Consider the following 24,793-nt stretch of genomic DNA (forward strand, 5'->3'; position numbering starts at 1 on the left):
AGTGCGGGTGGAGAGGCGGGAATGAGTGGAAACTCTGCGAAAAATCATTGCGAGCATCGCTGCCTCTTGACGACCAATAATATTGAATACTTCAGAAATTATATTTCTCGAGGGTACTAATATCTCCCTCTCCTATTTTTTATTTTTAGGGCGATTACTTGCTCAAAACGTACATTTTTCTCCGGAAATTTTCAGGATGTATAGAGTAGACCTTTGATCAAATTTTCTTGCGTGCACTATAAAAATTTAAATATCATGTTGATATGATCCTGATACGTGTACTCTTAAAACTTTAAATGATGGCGTAAGTTTTGAAGGGGTGATAGTTAACCAGAGAGAGAACCTCAGAGCCGTAGTGATGCTTCCTCTTAAACATAGACACGACCTCTCCTTCCGCCATTGTACAGGGGGTGAAATTCAAGTGGAAAGCATCGGGCGATGCTGTGTGGCATTTAATATGAGTGAACATATTCTGATCGTTTCCGCACCACTTGTTCCTTTGGACGTCTACGACACCATTTCCAACATATATATGTGATGTTCCTGACCATATTATGTACGCCATATAATTAGTGTTTGGAAAGTGGGGAGGGGGGTTGGGTCTGCGGATGTTTTCGATGGATGCCATTGCCGTGATTGCGGTCGTGGGGAAAGGGGAACATTTGAACTCCGTCATGTCGTCTCACAAAGTAAAATCAGGGAAGCGTATTTGATGATTTCAAGCTTTTAAATACGTTTGGTTCAAAAACTTTGGCATTGAAATGTAATTTTTTAATTATAAGTAGTCCTTTGCCGCGTTTCATTGAGATTCTTGGTAAATGACGACCTGAATTCTCGATATTTAGGTCTTCCACAACATTCTTCCACTCAAATTTGGCATTGTCTGCAAGGCAATTTTAAATTGCCCAAAAGCCTTTACATAGTGAAAATACTTAGCAGAGATTTCTTTTGCCATGGTCAAAGGTATCGGCCCCAAGTTTCTAATTTCTGCATTCGGGTATTAATGGTTGTTTCTGACTCAGGGTATTAATGATTATCCGCTCTCCTATTGTTATCATATCAATGTGTGGAGCATTTCTTGAAAAAGTTATCCTTCAAAGGGAACCTACCGTTTTTTGAGCGTGGAAATCTGAGATTGTTTCTTACAAAGCCGCATAAAACAATTATCAATGGCATGTTAGTTCTTAGCCATGATTTCCAAACTGGCGCGGTGCAATTGCATTTGGCAGAAATTCGGAATTTAAAATTTTTTCCCATCTTTGGTGTACTTTATTTATTTATTTCTATCACACCAAAAACAGCACTAAGGCCTTTACATTGGGTTCATAAACAAAATAATACTTATGCTGTTACTTCTTTTTTTATTTCTATGAATGGATATTTAATAGCGTAACTTATCCCTTCAACGTGGAAACTTTAATTAGTGGAATTCGTGCCTTCGTATGTGGAGAAATGGTTTGTTTCACAGATTTTCTGAAAATACTGTTGCGTTTTGAAATGCACAACTTCAATGGCTGATGATATAATGAAAACTTATAAAAATCCTTTCACTTCCAGCCTAGCGAGCCATTCATTAGTTACCGAGGTTAAACATTTAAAAATAGGTGAGGTTATAATCCTCTATGATTTGAGAGCTAACTTTGTGGAACATTGAATCCATGGCTAAATAAACAGATTGAAACTTTCCAAATTCCAAATCATTTTTTACGGCGACCAGAATCAACACTGAAGGGTAGCTCTCGAGGGGAATACAAGCCATTTATCGGTCGGTGTTTGCCAAATAAAAAGTTGTATGGAATTTACAAAAATTTTAGTGAATTTATTTACCCATTGCTTTATGGACTCTTTGCTCGGGCAGTGGGCGCGTTAAGTCAGGCGGCTCGGAGCAGAACTCGTCCGCTAGAGCATCCCATGGATGAGAGAAGATGCATCGGAAGATCCGTGGCAGTCGTATATCGGGTTCGTGGGGTAGCCTGAGTGTTGGCTTAAGCCTAGGGTCTCCTCTTCAAATCCCGTTGGTGGCAGAGACATTTGCCCGAGTAACTTCATATCCTACAGTTACCTCCACAAAACAACCATTGACGCATTGTGTGCATCAATGCTATCACGAGGTCAAAAGCCGGCATATAAATTTGCAGTGCATCTAACGGAATTGGTATCAACTAAATGTTTGGGATTTTATTATAATTGTAACTGCTTAACCGATAATCCTCACAATGTATTTCTCTATAGTATAAATATATAATATAAAAAATTAATTTATGACGTAATCTTTTGAAATATCGGCTATTATTGACTTTATCACAATTCCCAGTATAAATACTAGCAGGGAACGGATTGTCTTGCAAATGTTTTGCATTTTAATCCCTCGAAAAAAATTATTGAAAACAGATTTCGTAACCTTCTCGGTAAGTTATATTGAAACATCCGTAGAAGGAATTGGAATTTTATTACAGGACGACAAAGCGTTGATATAAGTTTTGCAGGCAACAACAAAATCCTTGCTGTAAAAGTGAAAATTTTCAACTGGCGAATTTAAATGCATGATATATATAGAAATTTTACGTAGCATGAATTTTGAATAATTTTTAAATTACCTAGCCTAACAAAAATCACGAGGACCAATTAACAATTTAACATAATCCATGAGTCGAAAAGAAGTATCCTATGAATCTCCAACTATATAGTTATAAAAATTATTCTGATCATAATCATGATCAACATGCTTCATGCAGGTAGGTAATTTTTTCTTCGGTGAAATTCTTTGATATGTAAGTCTAGTCAAACTCTGCCTCTTCATCCGACGAAATGTAACAAACGACGTTGATGACTCTTTTTCCTGAGAAGACACTTCCTCCTTCGGAATAAGATAGGTCTCCGCTTGGTTGTTGTGCTTCAGAGGGCCAAGGTTCGAAGCCTGACTGTGGCGTATGCTGATCCCTGAACATGAATGCTTCATGCAGGGAACTTGAAGTATAGCAAATTTTTCCTTCGGATGGGACGTTAAGCCATGGCCCCCTTGGCGCTTTTCGTTAAGATGCCGACCCCAGGTTTCTCTCCACCCCCTCTTCCATGACGGCAGTCTCCGCCAAAGACGTACATGATCTTCCTTCAGAGGAAAGCGTGGTAGCCTAATGTGTGGAGCGTTCGGCTTAATCGGTTAGGGTCCTGGGTTCACATCCCGGCTTTACCGTTCGGGCACTCCCACAGAAACTCTACAAGGTCGCCAAGGGAAATGAGTAGGTCTCCTTACACTGATTGCGTGAATTTATGAGGCTTAGTCTCGGGTGAGCTCTACCCTCAACTATTCATCTAACTTTCGGATGTAAACACTGAGTGATTGAAAATGCCTGTAATTTTTTTTAAAGACCATATTTACGATTGAATTTTAATCCAGAGGACACGTGCTCAACTCGCGGTGGTGGAGGATGTCTGTTGGTGGAAGAACCAGCAATGCATGTATCGGAAGAGGCGTTATAAGGCGCTGCGTCGCTTACATAGACGTCATTCGTCGAAATCACGTTGATGTCTTCACCAGGGTGCTTGGCCCTGATCGGAATCATTCCGATAGGATTTCGTTACGAATGGTTGATTACGAGCTGTTTGCCGCGCGATTAGAATTTTTTACGCTTGAAAATTTTTATTCTGACAACGAGAAGAGCCTTCGGAGCGAGTCACCGAAATGAAAACAATGTATTCTTTTTCTTCCTCCTCTTCTCTAATAATGGATGGTTCCCGTTTCCTCCATTACATTTCCTTCTGTCCACACTGAACTTATCCTTCTACCTTTTCCTCGGTCTATCTACCCTTCTTTTCCCCATTGTAACATATTCCCTCACCACTTTCATCTTTGCTGTTCATCCATCATGCCGACGGGGTCATCCATTCCACTTTCTTCCCCACTGATTCCTATTTTCTACACTCTCTTCATAGCGCCCCACTCCTTTCTCTGTCCAATTGCGTTCTGTCAGCAAAGCTCCGCAAAAACATTTATGCACGGGTTCTCGAGCAATCTTTCGGTCTTGTCTCCCCAACGAATGATAGGACTGGTCTCGCAACAGCCTCGAATATCATTCCCATTGTTTCTTTTCTAATGTGTTTGTTTCGCCGGACTTGGGCGTTCAGACAGTCGAATATTTTGTTGACTTTTTTCACTTGCTTCCTTCTCGATATCAGTAGAGTTTGACAGCTAAACTCTAGATATTTCAGTGGCATTTCTTGTTCGATTACTTTGCCAAAATCTCTATAGTCTCCGGCTCAACTTTGTGGAAGTTAATTTGTTAGACTTTATCAAACATCTCAAGATTACAGGGGAGGGGTTCTTTTTATGTAAGTACAGTCATGCATTTTTTCGTAGGAGAATACTATATTGTTTAATTTGCCAAGGTATTAAAATATGTGCAGAAATCTCTGCATAGAGTACTCGAAATACGCCAATAGAACTGCATCTTTTGCTAATATTTCAAATGCTTTAATGTGCTCGTTCACCGTTTTTTTATTGCTGTCGATTTCTATAGTTTGAAGAAGGAGGAGACCCTTATTTTCCCGTTTTCCGATCTGTCACCTACTTCTCGAGCTATGCGCCACGACAAATCGACGGCCTTAACATTTTCGCTGTTAATTTGATGACGTCACGAGCTCATACGAAGCGTGCCACCCTATTAGTGACTCCTAGGTCTTGCTACAGCTGCTCCCAGGTCTTTCTATTGCTACTCCTAGATTTTGCTTACTGTTGCTTACACTTTTGCTGGCGGTTCCTTCCCCTAGTGACAGGTTCTCCTTTAGCGAGTAAACGAGCCACACTCCAGCGGCGTCACCAACTCATCAAACGTGGGGGGCAACTTGCTCGTTTTCTTATTTTTAACTTACGAGAAAATAGATGTGGGAGGATGATATTTTACTTTCTTGCTAACTTATCCTTCCTTATCCGAATTCTCTCAATGAATTGCGATCACGGAGCCGAGAGCACCATCGCATTTCACTAGCGTGGCCAAGCACGGCAAATGAACCGTTTATAATGGCAACCGTTCGGTAAAGTTGCGCTCAGTGTCCAGCACCGCCCACCGGGTTTCTCTCCTTCCGTGCACTTGGCTCGTGGCGCAAACGTCCTCAACTGGCCGTCCAAATGCCATACGACACCAAGGGTGGCCACTCACGGGAGGGTGCATCCAGGGCCGGGTGTCGATGCAATCTCCGCGACAGGTGGTGCTCATCGAATCAAACCGTCAGGGGCAGCTGCGATTCACGCCCGCCACTACTCGACCGGCCCCTGGCGGAGCGCCACGCTGCGTGCGGGTGGCGGTGCTACTGGAAGCGACGGATCGCCAAAGGGTCGCAACCCCGCCGGTCAGTTGCCGCGCTGAAGTCTTAGCGGCGAGGACGACCCCACATTGCGAGGTTTTACTAAGCGGCGAGTATCGGCGTCCCTCCGCAGTTGCCACGCTAAGGTAAAGTGTATCTTTCAATCCTTCCCCCAGCTCGTCAATCTGAGCACTGGTGAAAATATATTCATTACCATTCGTCGAATTGATTCTGGACAGGGTTACTTGGTAGGGAATTACCATGTAATAAGGAAATAGAAATTCATGTAGTTATTAATATTAACTTAGCATTTCACATTGACTTATAGTATTGCTAATTAATTAGTCTTTATTCCGTGAAATCTTTCTTTTATAGAAAACATTATTACGCTTCCTAAATTTCACCATTCAAATGTAATGGGCACGATCAGGGTATCATAATATATAAGCAATCGTCACCGGCAATGATTTGTGGAAGTTGCTGATGTTCATGATAAAGTGTACTCGTCATCTCCACGCTTATTTTAAAGTTAACCGATTCGGATTTCGGCAGTTCAGTGTCATTTTCTACTGCTATTTTTATTTCTGCGCACTTTATGTATTCTGTTTAATCATGAATTTCGTGGCATAGTTATATATTCAGGAGACTGATCATGATTGCATCCGTATTGAGAGAAAAATCGAGGGGTGGGAGGGCAAGAGTGGGAAGAAGGTGGAAGGGGGGGGGGCAGTCAGATGAGTGCACAAGGAGAAACGCCCACCCCGATGCTTTTATTTCTCTCCACGTTTGCTCGAATGGAAACGTCAGCAACTTTCATCGTCTCCAGTGTGTCGCTCTTCGAGCAAAGAAGCAACCCATTATCCATGCATCAAACCACAACCGGGACTATTCGGCGCTTTTCCACTTAAGAGGGCGCAACACCCCCGCTCCATTAGTCTTTATTCGTGTCGCGCCTTTAAAATTAATGCTTTTCCCTTGAAATTTTCAGTGTTTTACGTAGGCTCTTATCAAAATTTTTCCCGTGTCTAAAATTTGAAAATTTTGTTTTGGTACCATCTCAGGTGTTAACTTCTGATGTGAATACATCAGATTCTAGTGCATGCATAGTGATTCTAGTGAATTTCAAAGTGTTAACGAAATTTAAACGAGTCATTCGTCACGAAGAATGAAAAATATCCGTTCCATTCTTCGTTCGTTGCTATTCACACGCAATAGCTGTCCAATGGAATAGACTACGAGTGTAGTTCTCCTTTGGATTACATTTGGTGTGCCACATTTCATTTCTTCACTTTTGCTCTTCTCTTCCCCTTTTTTTAACCCTCCGTTAGTCGCGTCACATTTTGGAACGCCATTCGTCGCCCGGCGTCTCACAGACGTTTCTCATTTTGGAATGGTTAAACAAATTGCATGAGAGTATTAATAACTTTTTTAACTACAATAAATCATTCATTGAATACGCAATTTCATGAATGGACAACAAATGTATGCATAATAATGATGGAGATATCTGTGTTAATCAAAGACTGAATACTACTTATTTTGACTTTTCTTACAGTTTTTCTCTCATTGAAATTATATCAAATTGATAAAATTAATTTATATCAAACTGAAAACCAAAGTAAATTATTCGCAATAATATTTCTATTCAGTGTTCAATTGATTATAATGAAAAAATCTTAGCAATAAAACGCATATACAAAATTTAATGGTTTAATTACTTGTTAGTTTAAATTATAAGTGTATTTCAGTACTTATCGATGAATATCACGAAGCTATTACCATGTAACGTATTGTAAGTCATTTTTCGCGTGGCGTCTACCAGACTCCAAAAACAACAAAATATCAAAATTTATTCCATAAGTTTGATAAAACAAATCATATTGGTGACTATTTCAGAATCATAAAATAATAAGATACAAGGAATATGAGTTTTCTAAGCATTGAAAGCCGATGTGGGCAAAGAAAATAAAATGCCCTGGCGTCTGGTAGACGCTGACCAATCCACGCTACAAGGTTAATCGCAACCTATCCGTCCCTTTGACCTTCCGTATCTTCCAACAGAATCGGGTTCGCCTTTGAAATTATCAAAGTTTGGGCTTCTTATCATTAATGCTCGTCGGTTGAAGAGTGAATAAATGTTTTGCCACTGTTGACCGACTAAGGGAAATCCACAAATGAACCCTTCGCTCATGTGAGCCTTCTCTGGATTACCTCCAACTTATGTTCACCCTCTCTGATACGCTCGCCCCCTCCTCCCCGCGATATATCATTCGCGAGATAGATTCCCTGCCCTCGATTCCTGGTGCGCAAGTGACGGAAGCCGCAAAACTAATGCAATCGGGCGAAATACGTGATCAATTCCTCACGACGAGCTATCTCCAATGGGAGACCCAAGCCGGAAGACAAATCAAGGAGCCGGCCGGAATCAGTTGAATCCCGATATCATTCCAATGCCTCGTAAATTGGCCTATATCGTGGTTTCTCACTCCACAGTAAACTCTACCTTATTATGGCTATAACATTCCTTTTCTGAATTCTCAACAACTTTTTGTGACATCGCCCATATCTCTACAATAATTTGTTCAATGTTTTTAGCCAAATCGAGAAAATTAAGTCATACCTTTGCTTTCCTTTCAAGATTATGATCATGTATCATTTGTGAAATTTTCTCCATTCTGATTGCACCCTATACATACTAACCGAGCGATAAGGCAAACGAGAATTGCTTTTGTTAACTAATTGTACATTTATATAATATCTTTACCATTTATTTCTACTAATTTCAAGTTTTTACATTCGATATAATTTCATGTGATATTTCATTTATATAGCCGTCTCTAAATTTTCACTTGCCTACTTATTTATTTTTCCTGTGCTATTGGCTCATTTAAATTCTTTATGCACAGACTGGTTTACTTTGCCCACTAATTATGGACCGCCTAATTAAACTTACGTTAAACCTAATTAAATCCAGATTCTTAAAACTTTCTCTTACCCATTTCAAGTGTTGAGGGATACATCAGTCGTGGCCAAGATGTGCTTTGATTGCCTTGGCGTACTACACAAGTCGCAAGGAAGGGCTATGACCATCTTACAACTGACATCCATTGCAGACCAGGCATAGCAACTATTGAACGAAGAAACTGATTTTGAGAGCGACTTTAGCGTGCAAGGGCGGTATACTAGGCGAGACCAGCCATCCCGCTAAGCGGTACAGGCATCAGGGCGTGAGTGTTATTCATGGCAGTCAGTGTCCGAGGGGATTGAGCTGTGCTTCAAACAATAGTGCCACTATAAAATTCCGTTTAGAGAACGCATCCTCAATGGGCCTTTTTCACACCCAATTGCTCCTTTTCATCTTACGCTGTCTTGAAATTTTCAGTGCAAAGAGAAGACGCATGTCAACTTTTGCCTGTGTCTCAAATGTAAAAAAATGTTCGCCATTTTTTTAAATATAAATTGTGTACAACAGTAATACAAGCATACGCTCACAGTGGTCTACTTCCTGTCCCCTGGAAATATCAACTTGATAACGTAAGTTTGAGACGAGAATTATTTCGCGAAAAAAGACCAAATCCGTGGTGGAGTGGGACTGGTGTAGAGGAATGAAAGACAGAATTTTGTCTCGATGTGCTCATTTCACAGCCTTGAGTGACCATGGTCCGGAAAATTTGTAGCACTGGAAAATGATCTTATCGACGCGGCATATCTCCGATGTCTCATTCTTACGACCAGAATTCTGTAGAGTTGGTAATTTGCAACCAGCCCAACGCTAGCAGTTGTAACTCTCCAAAAGACCAATCATGGTGGTATTGCCATCGATGGTAGACCTCCGCTTCTGACGAACGCTCTTTGGGTAAAAATGCCTGAGCTCTCAATCGTGCCTTGACATCATTCAGTGGGCCATTAAAAGCCGACTCGAGCGATGGAAAACGCGTCGCGCTCGAGTTTTAAAATGTATTGTCCAACTAATTAAAAGAGTAATTCCGGTTTAGTGGAAATATATCCTGTAGTAATCAGCCCGCAATTTATTCGAATGAATTTTTCATGCGTCCTATGAGCTAAAAACAGTTTCTGTTGCTCAAGAACAAGGCATATCTTCGGCGATGAACGGTCAAAACTGAGATACATCTGCATGTATGTATGTACATACTACCCTGCAAGCCGTCTCAATAGGTGTGTAGCGGGGGGAAAATTTTCCCATTCCGGGAGTCGAATCCGGGCCTTCCGGGTGAATGCCAGATATCCTAGCCCCCAGACCATATGGGATATGACGAAGTTAAAACAATTAGTTTTTAAAGGATTTTACCCCATTTGAGCTTTTGCAAAAAATTGGTAATGTGAGTGAATTCTCGTATATAATGAAAGATGCCCCTAAAATGCTTCAAGGAAAGATGTTGAATCATATGATACCTGCTAAAGGTATTTTAGGTCATTTATTTTCCGTCAAAATCACAATCACAGCTTCAGGTGAGCGCTTTGATGAAGTCGGACTTTTATTTACCGCTTAAGTGAAAAGCTTCTTCATAGGAGGAGTGCGTTTGGGTATGGTGAGTGACACGGGAAGTGTAGCCTCCGATGGACTCATGCGGCCCACAAATCTCCGAAAAATGGCTCGCGTTCCCTTGCAATGACGGAGGACATTTTGATGGATGGAAAGTGTAATTGGCGGCGTTGCGTGAGCGGGGAGACTGAGCGTTGAAGAAGTGGTGCGACTCCGGGAGCGGATGACGGCGTCAATGAGATAGCTTCGCGTTTACAAGGAGTAGGCTTCTTGCATTTCCATATCCGACACTTCTGCATTTCCCACACAATGCTATAGAAACGTTAAAATATACTTATATTAAGATATAAACTGGGTTGACATTTTGATTTGTAACAGTCACTTCAGTTACGGTTGCAATGGGTAATGTAGGTATGCCATGCATTTCACTGCATTCAAAATAGACTGACTCGAATAGGTATCATTCTTTTGCTATTTGTGACACTAAATAAATTTAAGACATAATTTTAAGATTACAGAGTATATTATAACAATAGGAATGACACTAAAAGTTTGAAACTTTTGGAATATTTAGTGGGAGTAAAACCTTCCTCGGAATAGCTCTCGTTCAATTCCATCTCCTCTTTTCTGTCACAGGGAAGCTAAGCAAGTGAAGTATTAGTCAATTTTTATTATTTTCGCGGCTATGAAGCACGCAAAGTTTGTACACCATGTTGAAACCAGTAGAAAACTCCTCACTTTTCACGATAGATTTAGTTGGGTGAGGTTAACCCTTAATTATAGATCCAATGGATTGTCGTTGAACCTTGAATATATTAAAATAGAGGATCAAGTAATGATACGTTCCTTCAGATACACTTAAACTAATGCACATACGTAGCTGCTATATTCATCCAGCAGCGCACAATGTGGTAGACTCGGGATGTGGAGGAACATTTTTCATTGATTACTTTAGACTTTTTTATTAATTGAATGTTCAGAAGTAGAATTGACTTTTTCGAGCCTTCCTCTCAAATTAATCTATCAGTTGAGGGGGTTTTATCCTTCTTTGCGGCTGAATTCTTTCTTGCAGCATTTTTAATTATTGCGATTGCGACGAAAATGAAAACAGCCTGAGCTACTCTTTATAACGGTCACGCTTAACACGCTCAACCACCCTTCCAAAATACCACGGAAATATCTTGAAGAATCTCATAGCCAATGCGTCTATCGTACGTGGTGAACACCAGGACGGCTGCGACGCCGAGTGAGAAACTATGTTTGCCTTACATAGCCGAAATTGCTGACGCGAAGTTCATTTCTTAATTAAAAGAGAAATTTTGTCGACAGAAATTGAAAAATTCCATGAGAGAATAGTGAGGAGTCGTGACAAGTATTTGACACATCCTTTGTTTATAATTTGCTTTTTCTGGCCATTTATAAAGGGCGAAATATGGTATAATTTATTTTACTTCATTTTCTATCTGTTATCATGCACGGATTTAGAATATGAACCTGGAGACTACGATAGAATTAGATTGATACCACCTTGATGTAAAATGGAGATCATTTTATGATCTGCGAAAAAATAGCTCATTCAGAATTTTTTAAACGGCTCCACTTTCCATCGTATTTACGCTGAAATCGAGGCTTTCAGAATGAGTGGTCGTTTTTATTTTGTTCTTCAATTTTTTAGTCAAATGTCTCTTGCAAAATTTGGAAAGCAAAAACATTCGCTAAATCGAGTTCCGTCCTCCTAGTATCGCAGATAACCTAAAATATAATACATCATCTGCGTCTAGATATCTTACGTTAGGACGGTCACCCAGAGTTTTTCATATGCGTTCAGATTCTCATCGAATCTAAGGAACCGGGCTTTTACCACGTAAAAGAGTTAAATTTACATGCTCTATACTTATTTTTTAAATACTCTATGGTCTAGTTCTGTAGCAGTTTTGATAAATATTTTTATTTTTATGTAAGCCACAGTTGCAGACTCTACATTTGTTATAAAATTCTGGCCTATATGTGGCAAAAGAAACACTTCGCATTGAAAACAATTGAATGGAAACGGGAATTCAAACTAAGATCACCGCGAACTAACCTTATTTCATACGTAATCACTTCCAGTTCGTTGAATGTGAAGCAGTCAGTTTTTATCAACATCCGTGAAACAGAGGGATTCTGTACAGAGTCAATAATGGCATTACTAGAATTCCGGAGTGTCATTGCAACATCCGTCACCGAAATTATTTTACATGGCTGCCCTGGATGAAAAATTCTTCATTACTCTTTCTCATTTCAATGGCTTAGCAATATCATTGTGTAGATAGATACTCTCTCTGCATTTTCCATCTTAAAAATTCATATTTACCTAAAATACCGAAGGGTGGCTTTTTTACATCCGGTAATTACTTCATTCGCCTTTGGTGTTTATTATCAGTTATTTGAAAATTAATTATCTAACAACTGTTGTACAGTCATATTTCACGTTTACATTTGTTAAATTATCTACATTCCTAATGAAAATAGACTTTATTTCTCGTGCATGAAGTAGCGCGCGATTTGATTCAATTTTCCATGACATTTTGGTATATGATCTGACTTAAAAACCGCCGTAGTATGGCACATCACCCGAAAGGAAGCCCGGAGACAAATATCTATTGTTAAACGCCAGGAATGTATTCAAACCTTCTTGAAAAATAATCACGCAAATAATGAGGTGAAGGATGGAAGCAAATTTAGTGCCTCGGGAAACCAATTTGGATTTCGGAAGAAGAGAGGAAGTAGTGTATTCTTTTCATTCTCAATGGTCTCACCTAGCCTTGTCTAGCATTCCTCACCATTCCAGCAACATCTACTTTAACGCCGGCCTCAGTAGCGGCGGGGTCAAGTCCTCGCCTTCCAAAGAAGAAGTCGCGCGTTCGGGTCCCCACTGGGTAGGTGGTCCCTATCAATGGCATGGTTGGTCCCTATCAAGGCACATGTAATTGTTGAAATTTTTAATAAGCCCCGGTGTAAACGACCAATATGTGCAGTTTTTTGTGGTAGGGTAATAAAGAAATAAACTTTCGCCTCTTAAGTAAAATATATTTTTCCATAACGAGAAAAAATTTACATGGATAATATGCAAACATCTGTGAAATGATTATTAGGTAAGTTGAAACTTGAATACAAGTGAATAAGAGGCAGTGTTACCAATCACCATCGTTGCTCCCCTTGTGGAAACTATTAACCAAGCTGGGCAATATGAAAATTTCTGTGTTGAAAAAGACATCAAGAGATATTTTCATCAACCACAAGATACCTTCTGGTGAATTTTCATCGTACACAGAGATTCATTGAAGAGGAATATCATAGACACCAGCGAGATAGCCTATGCCTAGAAATAACGAAAATCGTCGTAGGTTTATATTGAGTAGTACCTGACGCTTAAATTTTGCTCTGTGCAGCCAATTTGTGGGCCTTGATCTTTAAAATATCACTATAGTCAACGTCAGCTTTGATTCCAAATGGTTTTTCTCTGACTGAGCGTATTTGTTGTCGTAACACTATGGAAATTTATCCATATAATTCGTCCAATATCCGTTGACCATAGGGAATTTCCAATCAAAAAGTACTAAGACCAAATGAATAGTCTTAGGTTTTCTGGGAGAAAAAAGTATTTTTATTGACCGTTTGAAGAAATAACTTATTGCTAGCTTAGACTCATGTCCCAGGAAATAGAAATTTTACGCGTATACTCAGCAATTCAATCCGAAGTTGCAGTTTCTTTCCATGTTGCATTTTCTTTTATTTTGGCGAGTCCGAAGGCTTCAGCTGGGATTTGAACTCGCCAATCTTCCGTGAGCAGCTGAGCGCTCTTCCTAGCAGGCTACCAAGCTCCGCATAGTTTAATAATTTATCATGTACAAATCGTCTCTTTTGTATAATTTTAGTATGTAATTAAATACAAATATCTTTTTCATGCTAAAAAGCCTTTGACTATTCTAGTTATGTTAATTATTTTCCTCACTATAATTGAAATCTATATGAGTAGTGTATTGCTTAAACTTTTTAAAATCATTTCGGATTTTTTCCCACTACGCGGGAGTAAAGTTGGAATTCCATCAAAAGACGATGCTCGTCTCCGAAATACGCAGCAATGCTAGCATTTTTTTTTCTTTAATTTGGAGGAAATTTTTGTTTTTGGGATTTCCTTTCAGCACTCCGTGGAGAGAAGAGAATGAGTGGAGGAATGTGCGGAAAGGCAAAGCGGAATGAAAATCGGTTACATTCCGCTGAAATCAAAGCATCGGAATGACGATAAAAATGCGCATTCGGCCATATTCGCAAAGACTTATGACTTCGATCACGTACGAAGCTTCATTGGATAAACATTGCGAAAATTAATTGAAAACGTAAAAAAAATTATCTCCACAGCTATAGGGCTTATGTAAAATATTAACGCGTGTTAGACGTAATGTACTACTCGTCTTGGTACAGACCACAAATTTACCCATTATTCGCACTGCTCACCCACTATTTGCGCTAATTCTTTTTATGAACGCCACCATTGACTTGTGTGAACTATTACCTTATGCTCAGCGCTCTCTTCGCTTTCTATCACTTTTTCGATATAACTGGCCTTCAAGCTCTTCATCATCGAGGCAAGTGATCCCAACATCTAGTTGGACCAGTGATATCACACTGACCGTTTACTTCCTCGCTTGAGGAGCCCATTCTCGGCATCGTTTTACTTCGGATTGCATATGCAGAGCACTCCTCATGAGACATGTGACGTTTGTGGTCCAAGCCAAGTTCCTCATCAAAATGTTTTGATGTTGGGACCAATATTTTTCCCTACCGGAGAATATACTGTTTATATAATCGGATATTTATTAGCATATAATTTAAATGTGTGCAAAATATATGCAACTTTGAATATATTTTTGCGATTATATAACTTGGATTGCATTCCGATTTGCATGATAAATCCCTCTAATCATCGGAGAATGTTTAAGGCATGCAAGAACACTCCATTTATTTTTAAAAAATTTCAATGTTATACTGCTTACCTACTTACTTGGACCGAAGGCCTTCCGAGTATGACCGATCTGGCGATCTTCAAGACAGTTTGTGAAACATACGAAGAGAAGCTGAAATAAGAATTTGTGCGATAATGACGCAGGAAATGGTTTTCTTTGTAATATTTGCCCGGGGACAGAGAGTTGTAGGCTGATTGGGGAAATATATGTAATTTTTTGGATTTGGACGGGAGAACCATTTCAGAACATTTTCTTTTCCGTCCATCTCCTGGCCTTAGAGCTGACTTCAGAGCCTTGAATTGTCTCATGATGGCCGAATTGTAGCGATAATGTCTCGGGTTTCGAATTTCAGTATGTCCGCTGCTTTGGTATTCAGCGGATTCATAAAATGCATTGGATGTGCATTCATGGGTATAGTATAATTTAAAACCTGTATAAAGTAACACCACATTTATATGACACTAGCATCCATATCCTGCTGTTCCTTCTGTCACGCAGATGTTAACAGTTGATGACTGTAGGAAGATTGAATTAAGAGGAGGAAAGTGAGCGGAAGAGGGGAATATTGGGGTGGGGATCTTTGACGCGGAAATCGAGAGAAACCTTCGAGACATGGAGGTTAGGGAAGAGATGGGTGTGGACAATAGTCCGCGTGAGCTTCGGAAGAATCTACGGAGGGATAGTAAGGGAGGGATTTTCGAACTAGTACGCAGGATCTATTAGGACGGATGCTGGCCGGAGGATTTCGTGATCATGGTTCTAATTCCACTACCGAAGAAGAAGAAAGCTTTGGAATGCGGAAACTATAGGACCGTTAGCTTCATATCGCACGCGGCGTAAGGGATACGGATTTTAGGGAAAACGAGTATTTGGGCGATGATCGGTTTGGCTTTAGAAAGAAAAGTCAACTGAACACCCAAGTGAAGAGCAACCTAAAATAGGACCACGACATGTATATGCTTGCTTCGTGGAATTTGAAAAAGCATTGAATAAAGTGGACTGGGTAAAGTTGAGGACGTTCTCAAGAAAACAAGCGTAGATTGGTGGGATAGGCGATTAATTTGCTGTCTGTATATTACCCAGACTGCGCCGGTGAGGGTAGCGGACGCAAAATCTGGGTTGGCGAGCATTGGTCGAGGGGTGAAACGAGGTGGTCGAGTATCGCCGTTTCCTCTTAACCTTTACTCTGAAGAGATGGTGAGGTAAGCTTGGGATGAGTTGGATGATGAAGTAAATGTGGGAGGAATGATGTTTAAATCAGTGAGTAATGCGGATGATCAGGCGTTGATTAGCAGTCAGCGAGGGGGCTGCAGGCTCTAGTGGATGCGTTATAAAATTGTTGTGAGGAATATGTCATAAGGATTTATCATGAGATGACCAAAGTTACGCGATTTTGTAAAGAATCGCGAGCGAGGAATGTGAGACTCAAGATAAAGGTGGATGGGAAAAACTTGAGCAGTTTGAGTAACTCAACTATTTAGGCAGCGCATTAGAGGAAATTAGATAGAAAGTTAAGGGAATGAGGAGGAGAATTGTGTTAGCAGAGGAGGTGCTCATGAAGAGGAATGAGCTTTTGAGAGGATCGTGATGTAAGAGTTTTAAGAAGAGATTAGTGAAGAGCCTGATCTGGAGTGTAGCGCTTTACGGGGCGGAAACATGGACACTTAGGAAGGAGGACGAGAGAAGACTAGAGGCGTTTGAGATGTGGGTGTGGAGAAGAATGGAGAAGGTGAAGTGGACAAAGAGGAGGGGAAACGACGAAGTGCTGGACATGGTGGGCGAGGAGAGGCAGCTTCTTGATGAGATACGGAGGAGACAGAGGGCTTGGATGGAGGGAGTACTTAGCGGGGAGGGGATATTGGAAACAGTGTTAGAGGGAAGAATGGAGGGTGAGCGAAGAAGAGGAAGGAAGAGAACAGGATTTTTTTGGTGGAATGAAATGGAGTAAGCCTTATTGTGAATTGAAGAGGAAAGTCCATGGGGAGACTGCCAGAATACTTCGCAAATTCTCTTTGCAAACCTACCTGAATCGGTAGAGTACCTTACTAATATGTAGTTTCCATATCTTTATACGCGTGGTAACATTCACTGGCCATTTTTATCCCTGGAGAATAGCACTAGCTATTAAAAGAGAGCATGGAAAATATTAAATTTTATGAGTGTTACCTATTGGCTTTTGTAGAATAGGCTTCTTTGTGTGTTGACGCCATGTTGTATTTTACTTGGAGAATTACTTACACGCTATTATAGCGTAGTCTTCATAACCGGAGAAAATTTTCGAGTGGAACGTTTTTTGAACAGAATTGTATTTTGGGCATTATGTGTATTGGGTTATTGGTATTGGGTATGCAGTGATACTACGTCATTTATGTGTTATCGCTTCTAAAAATTTAAGTACTAAATATCAGTTGATTTCCATATTTTAAATGCGCTAGCCTAACCACTTGCAATGATCTTGGCCCACCCTTTTGTTATCGATCCACCATCATTAGTTATTGTTAAGCATAAGCATTAGTTCGATCACTCACGAGAGATTTAGTGAGGCAAACCCAAATGGCCCATATCTCCTGATTGAATTTGACGAATATTCCTGAAGTCAGGCGCTTTCGGATCTGCCTACGCTCTGCATTCATATGTTAGTCCATATTTTAAGTTGCCGCTGGTAGTCCTCTCAGGGGCGAAATTAAAAGGGGGGAGCTTGCCCCCCCCCCCTGAAATGAGCATCTACGTGCGCCACTCGCTCCTCTACTTCTTTCAATTTTTTCTTGCTTCCACATTTTGTCCCCGGAAACGAAATTACTGACACTCTCCTGGTTTTGACAATGAGCTTACTCAGCGTTTTTTAATTATCGGTAGTCATGGAATGTGGAATGGAATACAGAAACCCGCATTTTTTCCGTTTTTCGATTCTTGTCCCACCTCACGAGATATTCGCGGCGAACATCGTCGGCTTGAACCCTTTCTCAGGTAAGCTGATGGCGTCACGAACTGATGCCGAGCGGGTCGCTGCTTTCCCGCCAATCCTCGGCTATCGATCTCACGTGATTCGTTGTTGCTCACAGTGAACGATTCCTCCCCTCAATGAGTGGTTCTCCCAGCACAACTCAATGACTCACGACTCGAATGACCTCACCAACTCATGATTATTGGGCTAATACACTCTGGATTGTTTCTTTCCAATTGATGATGGAATGACTGAGTGAGTGAGAGTTTTTATTTCGTCTTAACTTATTTCGTCGTAATTTTGCGGACTCTTTTCATGGATTTCGGGTCCGAATGAGTCGCCCCCTTAAGATACCTTACTTAATCCCCTCTTGGCTTGGTCCACAGGGCGCACGTGGGATTCGAGCGACGGCCCCTGGCCCCAAGGGCCGCTCCCCGAGGACGCGGCGCGCAGCCCCAGCGCCATCAGCACCACCAGCACCACCAGCACCAAGAGCACCGCATCCGGCGCGGCAGCCCCGCACTGCTCCTCACCCACCGAGTCGTGCTTCATCTGCGCGCTGCCCTTCGACAACGCCGACTTGTAAGTGTAGCCGATCGCCATTGGCATTGCCATTGTCACTCCCATTGTCACTCCTCCCTCACACCAATCGGTTGCCTTGACGATGCACGCGCTCCAGACCATCCTTGGCAATGGAAGTTTGAAGCCGGTCAGAGACTTATCCAAACCCCAAGTTATTATTTCATTTGCGAAATTCTACTCCCGCATACACACCAGTGTAAAAAACGAGCAACGTGACATACAAGCATTGCTTTTGTTAGCTCACTGGATATTTTTCTAATATCTATATTATTTAATTCTTCTCGTATCAAGATTTTACATTCAATATGATTGCATGTGATATTTCACTTATCGAAGTCTTCTCAAAATTTTCACTCGCGTACTTATTTATTCTCACTGTATGTTATTGATTAAGGTGAAGAATGTTGCTGACTGCTGCCCATATCGCATACGAATCTGTATAACCAATTTCATTCAGCTAAAAATCGCATTCTCACGCCAGCGGACGGTGGAGCAATGGCAGGGCTAAATGAGCGGGTCCCGCTTCGACCCCGATTAGAGTAATTCTCCACTGTCATGTTTTTAGATCAGTCACATGGATAGCAGTTACTTATGGATAAAAGCGATTCTAATTGATAATCGTTGACTTTTTATTTTTTCAATTATGTGGGAATAAGTTTTTGGGGGCAATAAATAGTTTAAGGCAGTCACAACAGCCATGGAAATGAAAACGTGAATACCTATGAGAGTCTGACGGTACTATGACTATATCTTTGTCTGGGTACATCTCTGACAAATTTTCCGTAATTGTATGATTTGGAAGTTGGCATTTTTCCATCTTCATTGAAATGATTTGGTCTGACAGTGCACTTCTACCTTCTGCGAACGAAATAAATATGTACCAATGTACCATAAGACCCGAGAGAGAATTTTTCTTCCCTCTTAATGTTCTACACCGTTAATGGAAAATTTACAATTACTCATAGAATCGCGTTGTCACCGCACACTTATATATTTACCGTATAAACCTAAGAAAGATCGAGCGGATTGAGCGGGTTTCAACACCGGCCGCCCAGGCAAGCGAGGACTCGGGACGGGGTTCCAGAGGTTGTGATTCGCCCGTCCCCAGCTGAGCGCATTAATATTGCCGAGTGAGCGGCGAGGCTGAAATGTATGCTAAAAAAATATGCACTTTACTCTGTGATGTAAATTTCCTGAGTTAAATATTTCGTAAACGAAAGATAATGTTTGATTGATGCCAAATTTCACGTGAAAAACGAATACGCTATTTTTCCTCGAAAAAGCTGACAGATGTGAGCCAAAATCTTGAAAACGTCATGGATAATATAGGAAAAGGACCAAGTCAAAGAAATATTGTGTTTTTTGATTCCACAACATTAATCATACCACGGGTCGCATTCATCTGCGTCTACAAACTACACCGCAAGACGCCCAAAAAATCGTTTATAGAAGGGGATGTTAGGACACTAGCCGTTTACTATTAAAATTCAAACGCTCAAACAAAATTACGACTACCATTTAATAAAGTCCGTAGTGGTTTGGGGGTAAAAATGAATTCGCGTATCTATCTTTTCGGGAAAATATGTGCCTAAATTTATCGCTTTTGTTGGACCTAGATATGCACTGGGGCTCTAAAATGATATTCTTCGTGTCGCTCCTAAAGGTAAATTCTCAATTTTTCAAGTAATTCAAGCCAAGCGCGCAGCTTCCGAATCTCCAGTGGCCCCTAGCCCAATTCGCTTCACATCTGGGCAGCGCTGTGTGTACGCCCGTAGCAGTTTTTGACGAATCGCGCGGCTTTCCTTTCTATTTTATTCAGTTCACGGATTAAGTCTTTCTGCACCGGATCCCTAATGCACGCTGCACATTCAAGGTGTGGTCGAATGAGTGCGAAATAGTACCTTTCTTTTACTTTCTCATCCGCAAAATCTGCTCACAATACGCTTGACGAATTCTAACTTCTTCAGGTCTCTGCCACAAATATTCTTCATATGCGATCCCCTCGATAGGTTCGAAGTTATCGTAACTCCCTGGTACTTCACTTCGCCTGTTTCCTTAATGTTAATACCATCCGATGATAGAATTTCATAGTCATGGTTATCACTAATTTCGCGATAGATGACAGCGTCGTCAGCAAATAAAGTTATTTTATTGCTAATTCGGGAGAATAGCTCATTAATGTCTGTAACGAACCAAAGTGAGCTAATTGCGGTCTCTTGTGGGACACCTGATGTCACGTTAACTACATCAGAGCTAATTACGTCAAAAATTACTTTTTCCTTACGATAACTAAGATACTCGCGTATCCAGTTTATCACTGTTTTGTTTAATCCAGTTTATCACTGTTTTGTTTAATCCAAGTTTGTTGTGAGGTACAGTGTCGAAAGATTTCTTATAATCTAGAAATAATGCGTCAACTGGTCTTTTCGACTCACCAGATTTGAGACCGTCGTGAAGAAAGAGAGCGAGCTGTGTTTCGCATGATCTACCTTTTCGGAAGCCGTGCTGACAGCCATGGAGGAAGTTACGACTGTACAAGAAATTTATGACATTTCTATCAACGATATGTTCGAGTATCTTGCCTCCAATCGATGCCGATAATATTGGACGAAATTTGCCTGGGTCATGTATCTTTACCTTTCCGAATATAGGTGTAACGCTTGCAATTTTCTAGCCTAGTGGTAACTTTTCTTCAGATAATGGCTTCTTGAATATTATCTCTAAGAACGGTGCTATCTGTGCCGCTAACTCCTTGAGGGCACGCGCGGGTATTCCCTCTGGACTTGGAGATTTACTTTTCTTTATCAATTTTAATCGTTTAGTTATTCCATCACGGTGTATAGAGATTTCTTCCATCGGATCCTCAGTACATGGGATTTCTACATTAAATTCAGTATCGTCTGTAGTGTATACAATTCCGAAGTAAGAATTGAATGTGTTAGCTTTGCCAATGTTTTCGGTGACAAGTTTGTGACATTACGTCGATAAATCTAGTTGATTTTTCACGTAGGCCCAGACAAGGGAAATACTCCAACCGTCGGTCACAAGCTGGATCAGGGAAAGACTCCACAAACAAGAAAAACAGCTCACAAGAAAAAGGTAGCAAAAAATAATTTACGAGTTATTACCGTTCGATATCTATTCAAAATAGAGTAATCAAAAATCAGAAGTATTACAGAAAGCAATGATAGTAATTCATGATCCCAAAGGAAACATTACCAGCTAAATACCAGCAGAATAATTGCTCTAAATTTGCCATGTCTCACTAGACATGTGTCGCCGACCAGGCCACGAGCAGAAGAGGGCTTGCCTGTTCAGGACAAGACAGGATTTGAGGGGAGGGATTCTTCCAGGGAGTGGAGGGGTAGCCAGGCGAATTCAACTACTGCGCTACTGCGCCTGTAGAACGGCCGCTCCGCAAAACATCATTCCCTGGTTTTGAGACAACAGCATACCAGCCAGAATTTTCCCCTCAACTTCTGGGTTTGAGACATCAGTCGAATCAGCGGGATAATTCATTGGAACACATGGAGGGGAAGGAGATACTGGGGTGAGGTGTTGTAGGGAGAGAGAGTTGTGATAGGACAATGGTAAAACTTCTCACTCCAATTGCAATACTAAGGCCTTAGCACCGATTTCCCCTTGCTTGCCAAGGAGAAGTATTTCTCCGCAGTAGTCCTATATAAGTCTTGCATTGCAGGTAGGTTGGTTCGGGGTTGGTTCGGGGTAGTTTCGGGGCTGTTTCAGAGGCTGATTCCAGAGGCAGGGTTTCCAGAGACAGGATTTTCCAGAGACAGGATTTTCCAGAGACAGGATTTTGCAGAGACAGGATTTTGCGAGACAGGCCATTTTGCTACAGGCCTTTTGCGCGAAAAATCCTTTGCGCGAAAAAACCTTAGCGCGAAAAGTTCTTGGCGGGAGAAGTTCTGCGGATAAGTTCGGAGGAAATTCGAGGAAGTTCGAGGAATTTCTGGGGGGGAGGGGTACCAGAAATTTTTTGGGGGGGGGGAACACTAAAAAATGCCACAAGTTAACCACCTTTATCAAATAATGAATCTACGGTTGAAGGTTTTCCCTTTAGCTCTCTCGCTTATGACTAAGATGATTTCGGATTTTCTTTGCGTAATTCGCCGATTATTTTTTTCTAGAAAATTTTCTGTGCGGTTCGCATTGATTTCTTGGTCATTCAACGTTGTGCAGCGTAACTTTCTTTCGCTTAAAGTTCCTTCGATTTTTTACCTAAGGTAACGGACTTCTTCTATAAGTTATACAGTTGCTAGTATAAGTCTAGGAAACAGACTTATAGTTACTACTTACTACTATAAGTCTGTTTCCTAACCTACCTCCTAACATCGCTGTTGTACCAACGAGATTCTTTATTATCACATTTCAATTTTTGCGTATTATATTCGTTTTTCCTTGGCGCATGATTTCCAAGAAGTTTTTCCATGATCCTCTGTATTAGATATGAATTTTGTGTAGGAATCATTGAGCATCTAGCCCAATTTAATGAAATTGCATTTATCAAAGAAGTAAATATTGCGTTTTCGTTTTACATTTGATTCTATATCAATTTTTAGCGTTGCAAAAATTACTTTGACATCACTTATACCGTCAATGATATCGATTTGATGTATCAACTTAGGATGGTTTACTGCTAAAGGTGTAATATCTTATTTCCTATCGGACGCTTGTCAACTACTTGAGCAAGAGAGTGATTTGCATGTGCGTCGTGTAAGATCTCGCTGATTTCTCTATTACTTGAATTCGGTTTTACAGTGTAAGTACCTCGATTTATAGATGGAAGATTAAAATCTCCCCCAATAATTATTACACTCTATATCTCCCAGTAAATGCAGATATTTAATTTTATAGTTGGTAAATAATATCAACTTCGGAGTCCGGAGATCTATAAAAAGAGCAAACATGAATACTCCTTTTGTTTCGTCGTTTAATTGTACACCACTCGCTTTCTTTTTAACTGTCAATTATTTTATGGGCGGTGCTTTGTAAATGTGATTTAACTGCTCCGCCCGCTGTTCTACCGCGTCGATAGCATCTGTTGATTTTATATCCTGGTGGAAAAACTTCGCAGTTGCTTGTATATTTTGTAAGCCAACTCTCTGTCCCCATGATCACGTCTGCATTCTGAAACATATATTCGATATTGGGGCGCTAGTTTTTAACGCTACGGCAATTAACAGCAACAGCAAAGGTAATGTCGTATTTCGCGGTTTGAGTGTCGGTTGGTTATTTTCTAAGCTTTTGTGTACTGGTTGGGTGAATTTTACCTGAAGTCAAAATATAATTATGCAATGCATGAATATAAATTAACACATTAATCCATTATTTGTAACCATTTATGAGTATTTAAGCCAATTTTCAGGTTTCTATCTTAAATGAAGCCATTTGGACCATTTTTCCAGCTTTTCCCGATTTTGTACCGGGTCTATGAGGCCTTGTGCTCATCGTGAAAACGTCATCATCGTGTAAACGCAATATTTGGGGAATATTGCTCATCTGTTTTATACGCTTGAATCCTATACCTAAGGGTTGGTTGACTACTAGATTTGATGGCGGCAGGCGTAGCGGACTAGAACTCGAACCGGTAATATATATTTAATCTAGTTAAGTTTCAGGTTTTCACAGTGTAATGATTTCACGAAGGTACAACTAAAAAAGGCATATATGCAACGCAACGCATTTAGTATCACTTGTATTGCTGCGTGGTAGCCTAGTGGGCTGTACCACTTGGGAGCCAAGCCAGGAGTCCCAGGTTCAAATCCCGGGTGAAGCCTTCGCGCATTCCTCAAAAAAATCCCCGAGCCATGAAATAGACCTGGCCTCCCTACCCTTAATGTGCGAAACTCACATACTTGTGGTTTACTAAGGTCGAGGTGAGTTCTACCCTCACCGACGCAAGCCAACCTTCTGGTTGAATTCCTGAGTGTGAGTGTTTTTTTGCATCACTGCTAATTTGCCAGCATGGTGTCATACATCCACTCCCGTTAATTTGGAAGATTAAAAATAAAGTGGAGTTCTTGCTTCGCTTATCCGTAGTTGATGCATTAAAGCATTGTTAAGAAAAGCGGTTACTGCAAAGTACCTTGCGCCAATCGAAATGTAGTTAAAGCGGGAAAGCAAGAACTATATAGAAAAATGTGAATAATGAGATAGGTTTTGAAATAGGTACCGCTGCCCCTTCTAATCCACCACGTGTAATGTGACTGAACAAAATTCATAGAAATCAGTAAAATAGAAATTGAACCGATGCAATGCCTTTTATTGGAAGAACGCTGTTGAGTATAGAGTTCCACCGAAAATATCATAAATTGCTTTAGCCGCGGGGCAAACTGTACTTTCGGATAGGCAAATTTTTTAAGGAAGCAATCTGAGCTGGTTTCGAAAGAAACTGAAAGAAATGAAGGATTGTGATTTTAGTCCAGAAATTAAAAC

General features: G+C 40.7%; 1 protein-coding gene across 1 annotated transcript in view; it reads left to right on the forward strand.

Annotated features, from left to right (window-relative positions):
- Positions 1-24,793, forward strand: part of LOC124171257 (histone-lysine N-methyltransferase PRDM16-like) — a 221,477-nt gene that overhangs the window by 145,876 nt on the left and 50,808 nt on the right. Inside the window, exon 5 of the mRNA XM_046550399.1 lies at positions 18,142-18,337. Coding sequence (XP_046406355.1) covers positions 18,142-18,337 — 196 coding nt within the window. The remainder of the gene's footprint in view (positions 1-18,141; positions 18,338-24,793) is intronic.

This window comes from Ischnura elegans, chromosome X, assembly GCF_921293095.1.
Source record: "Ischnura elegans chromosome X, ioIscEleg1.1, whole genome shotgun sequence".
NCBI classification, from domain to species: Eukaryota; Metazoa; Arthropoda; class Insecta; order Odonata; family Coenagrionidae; genus Ischnura; species Ischnura elegans.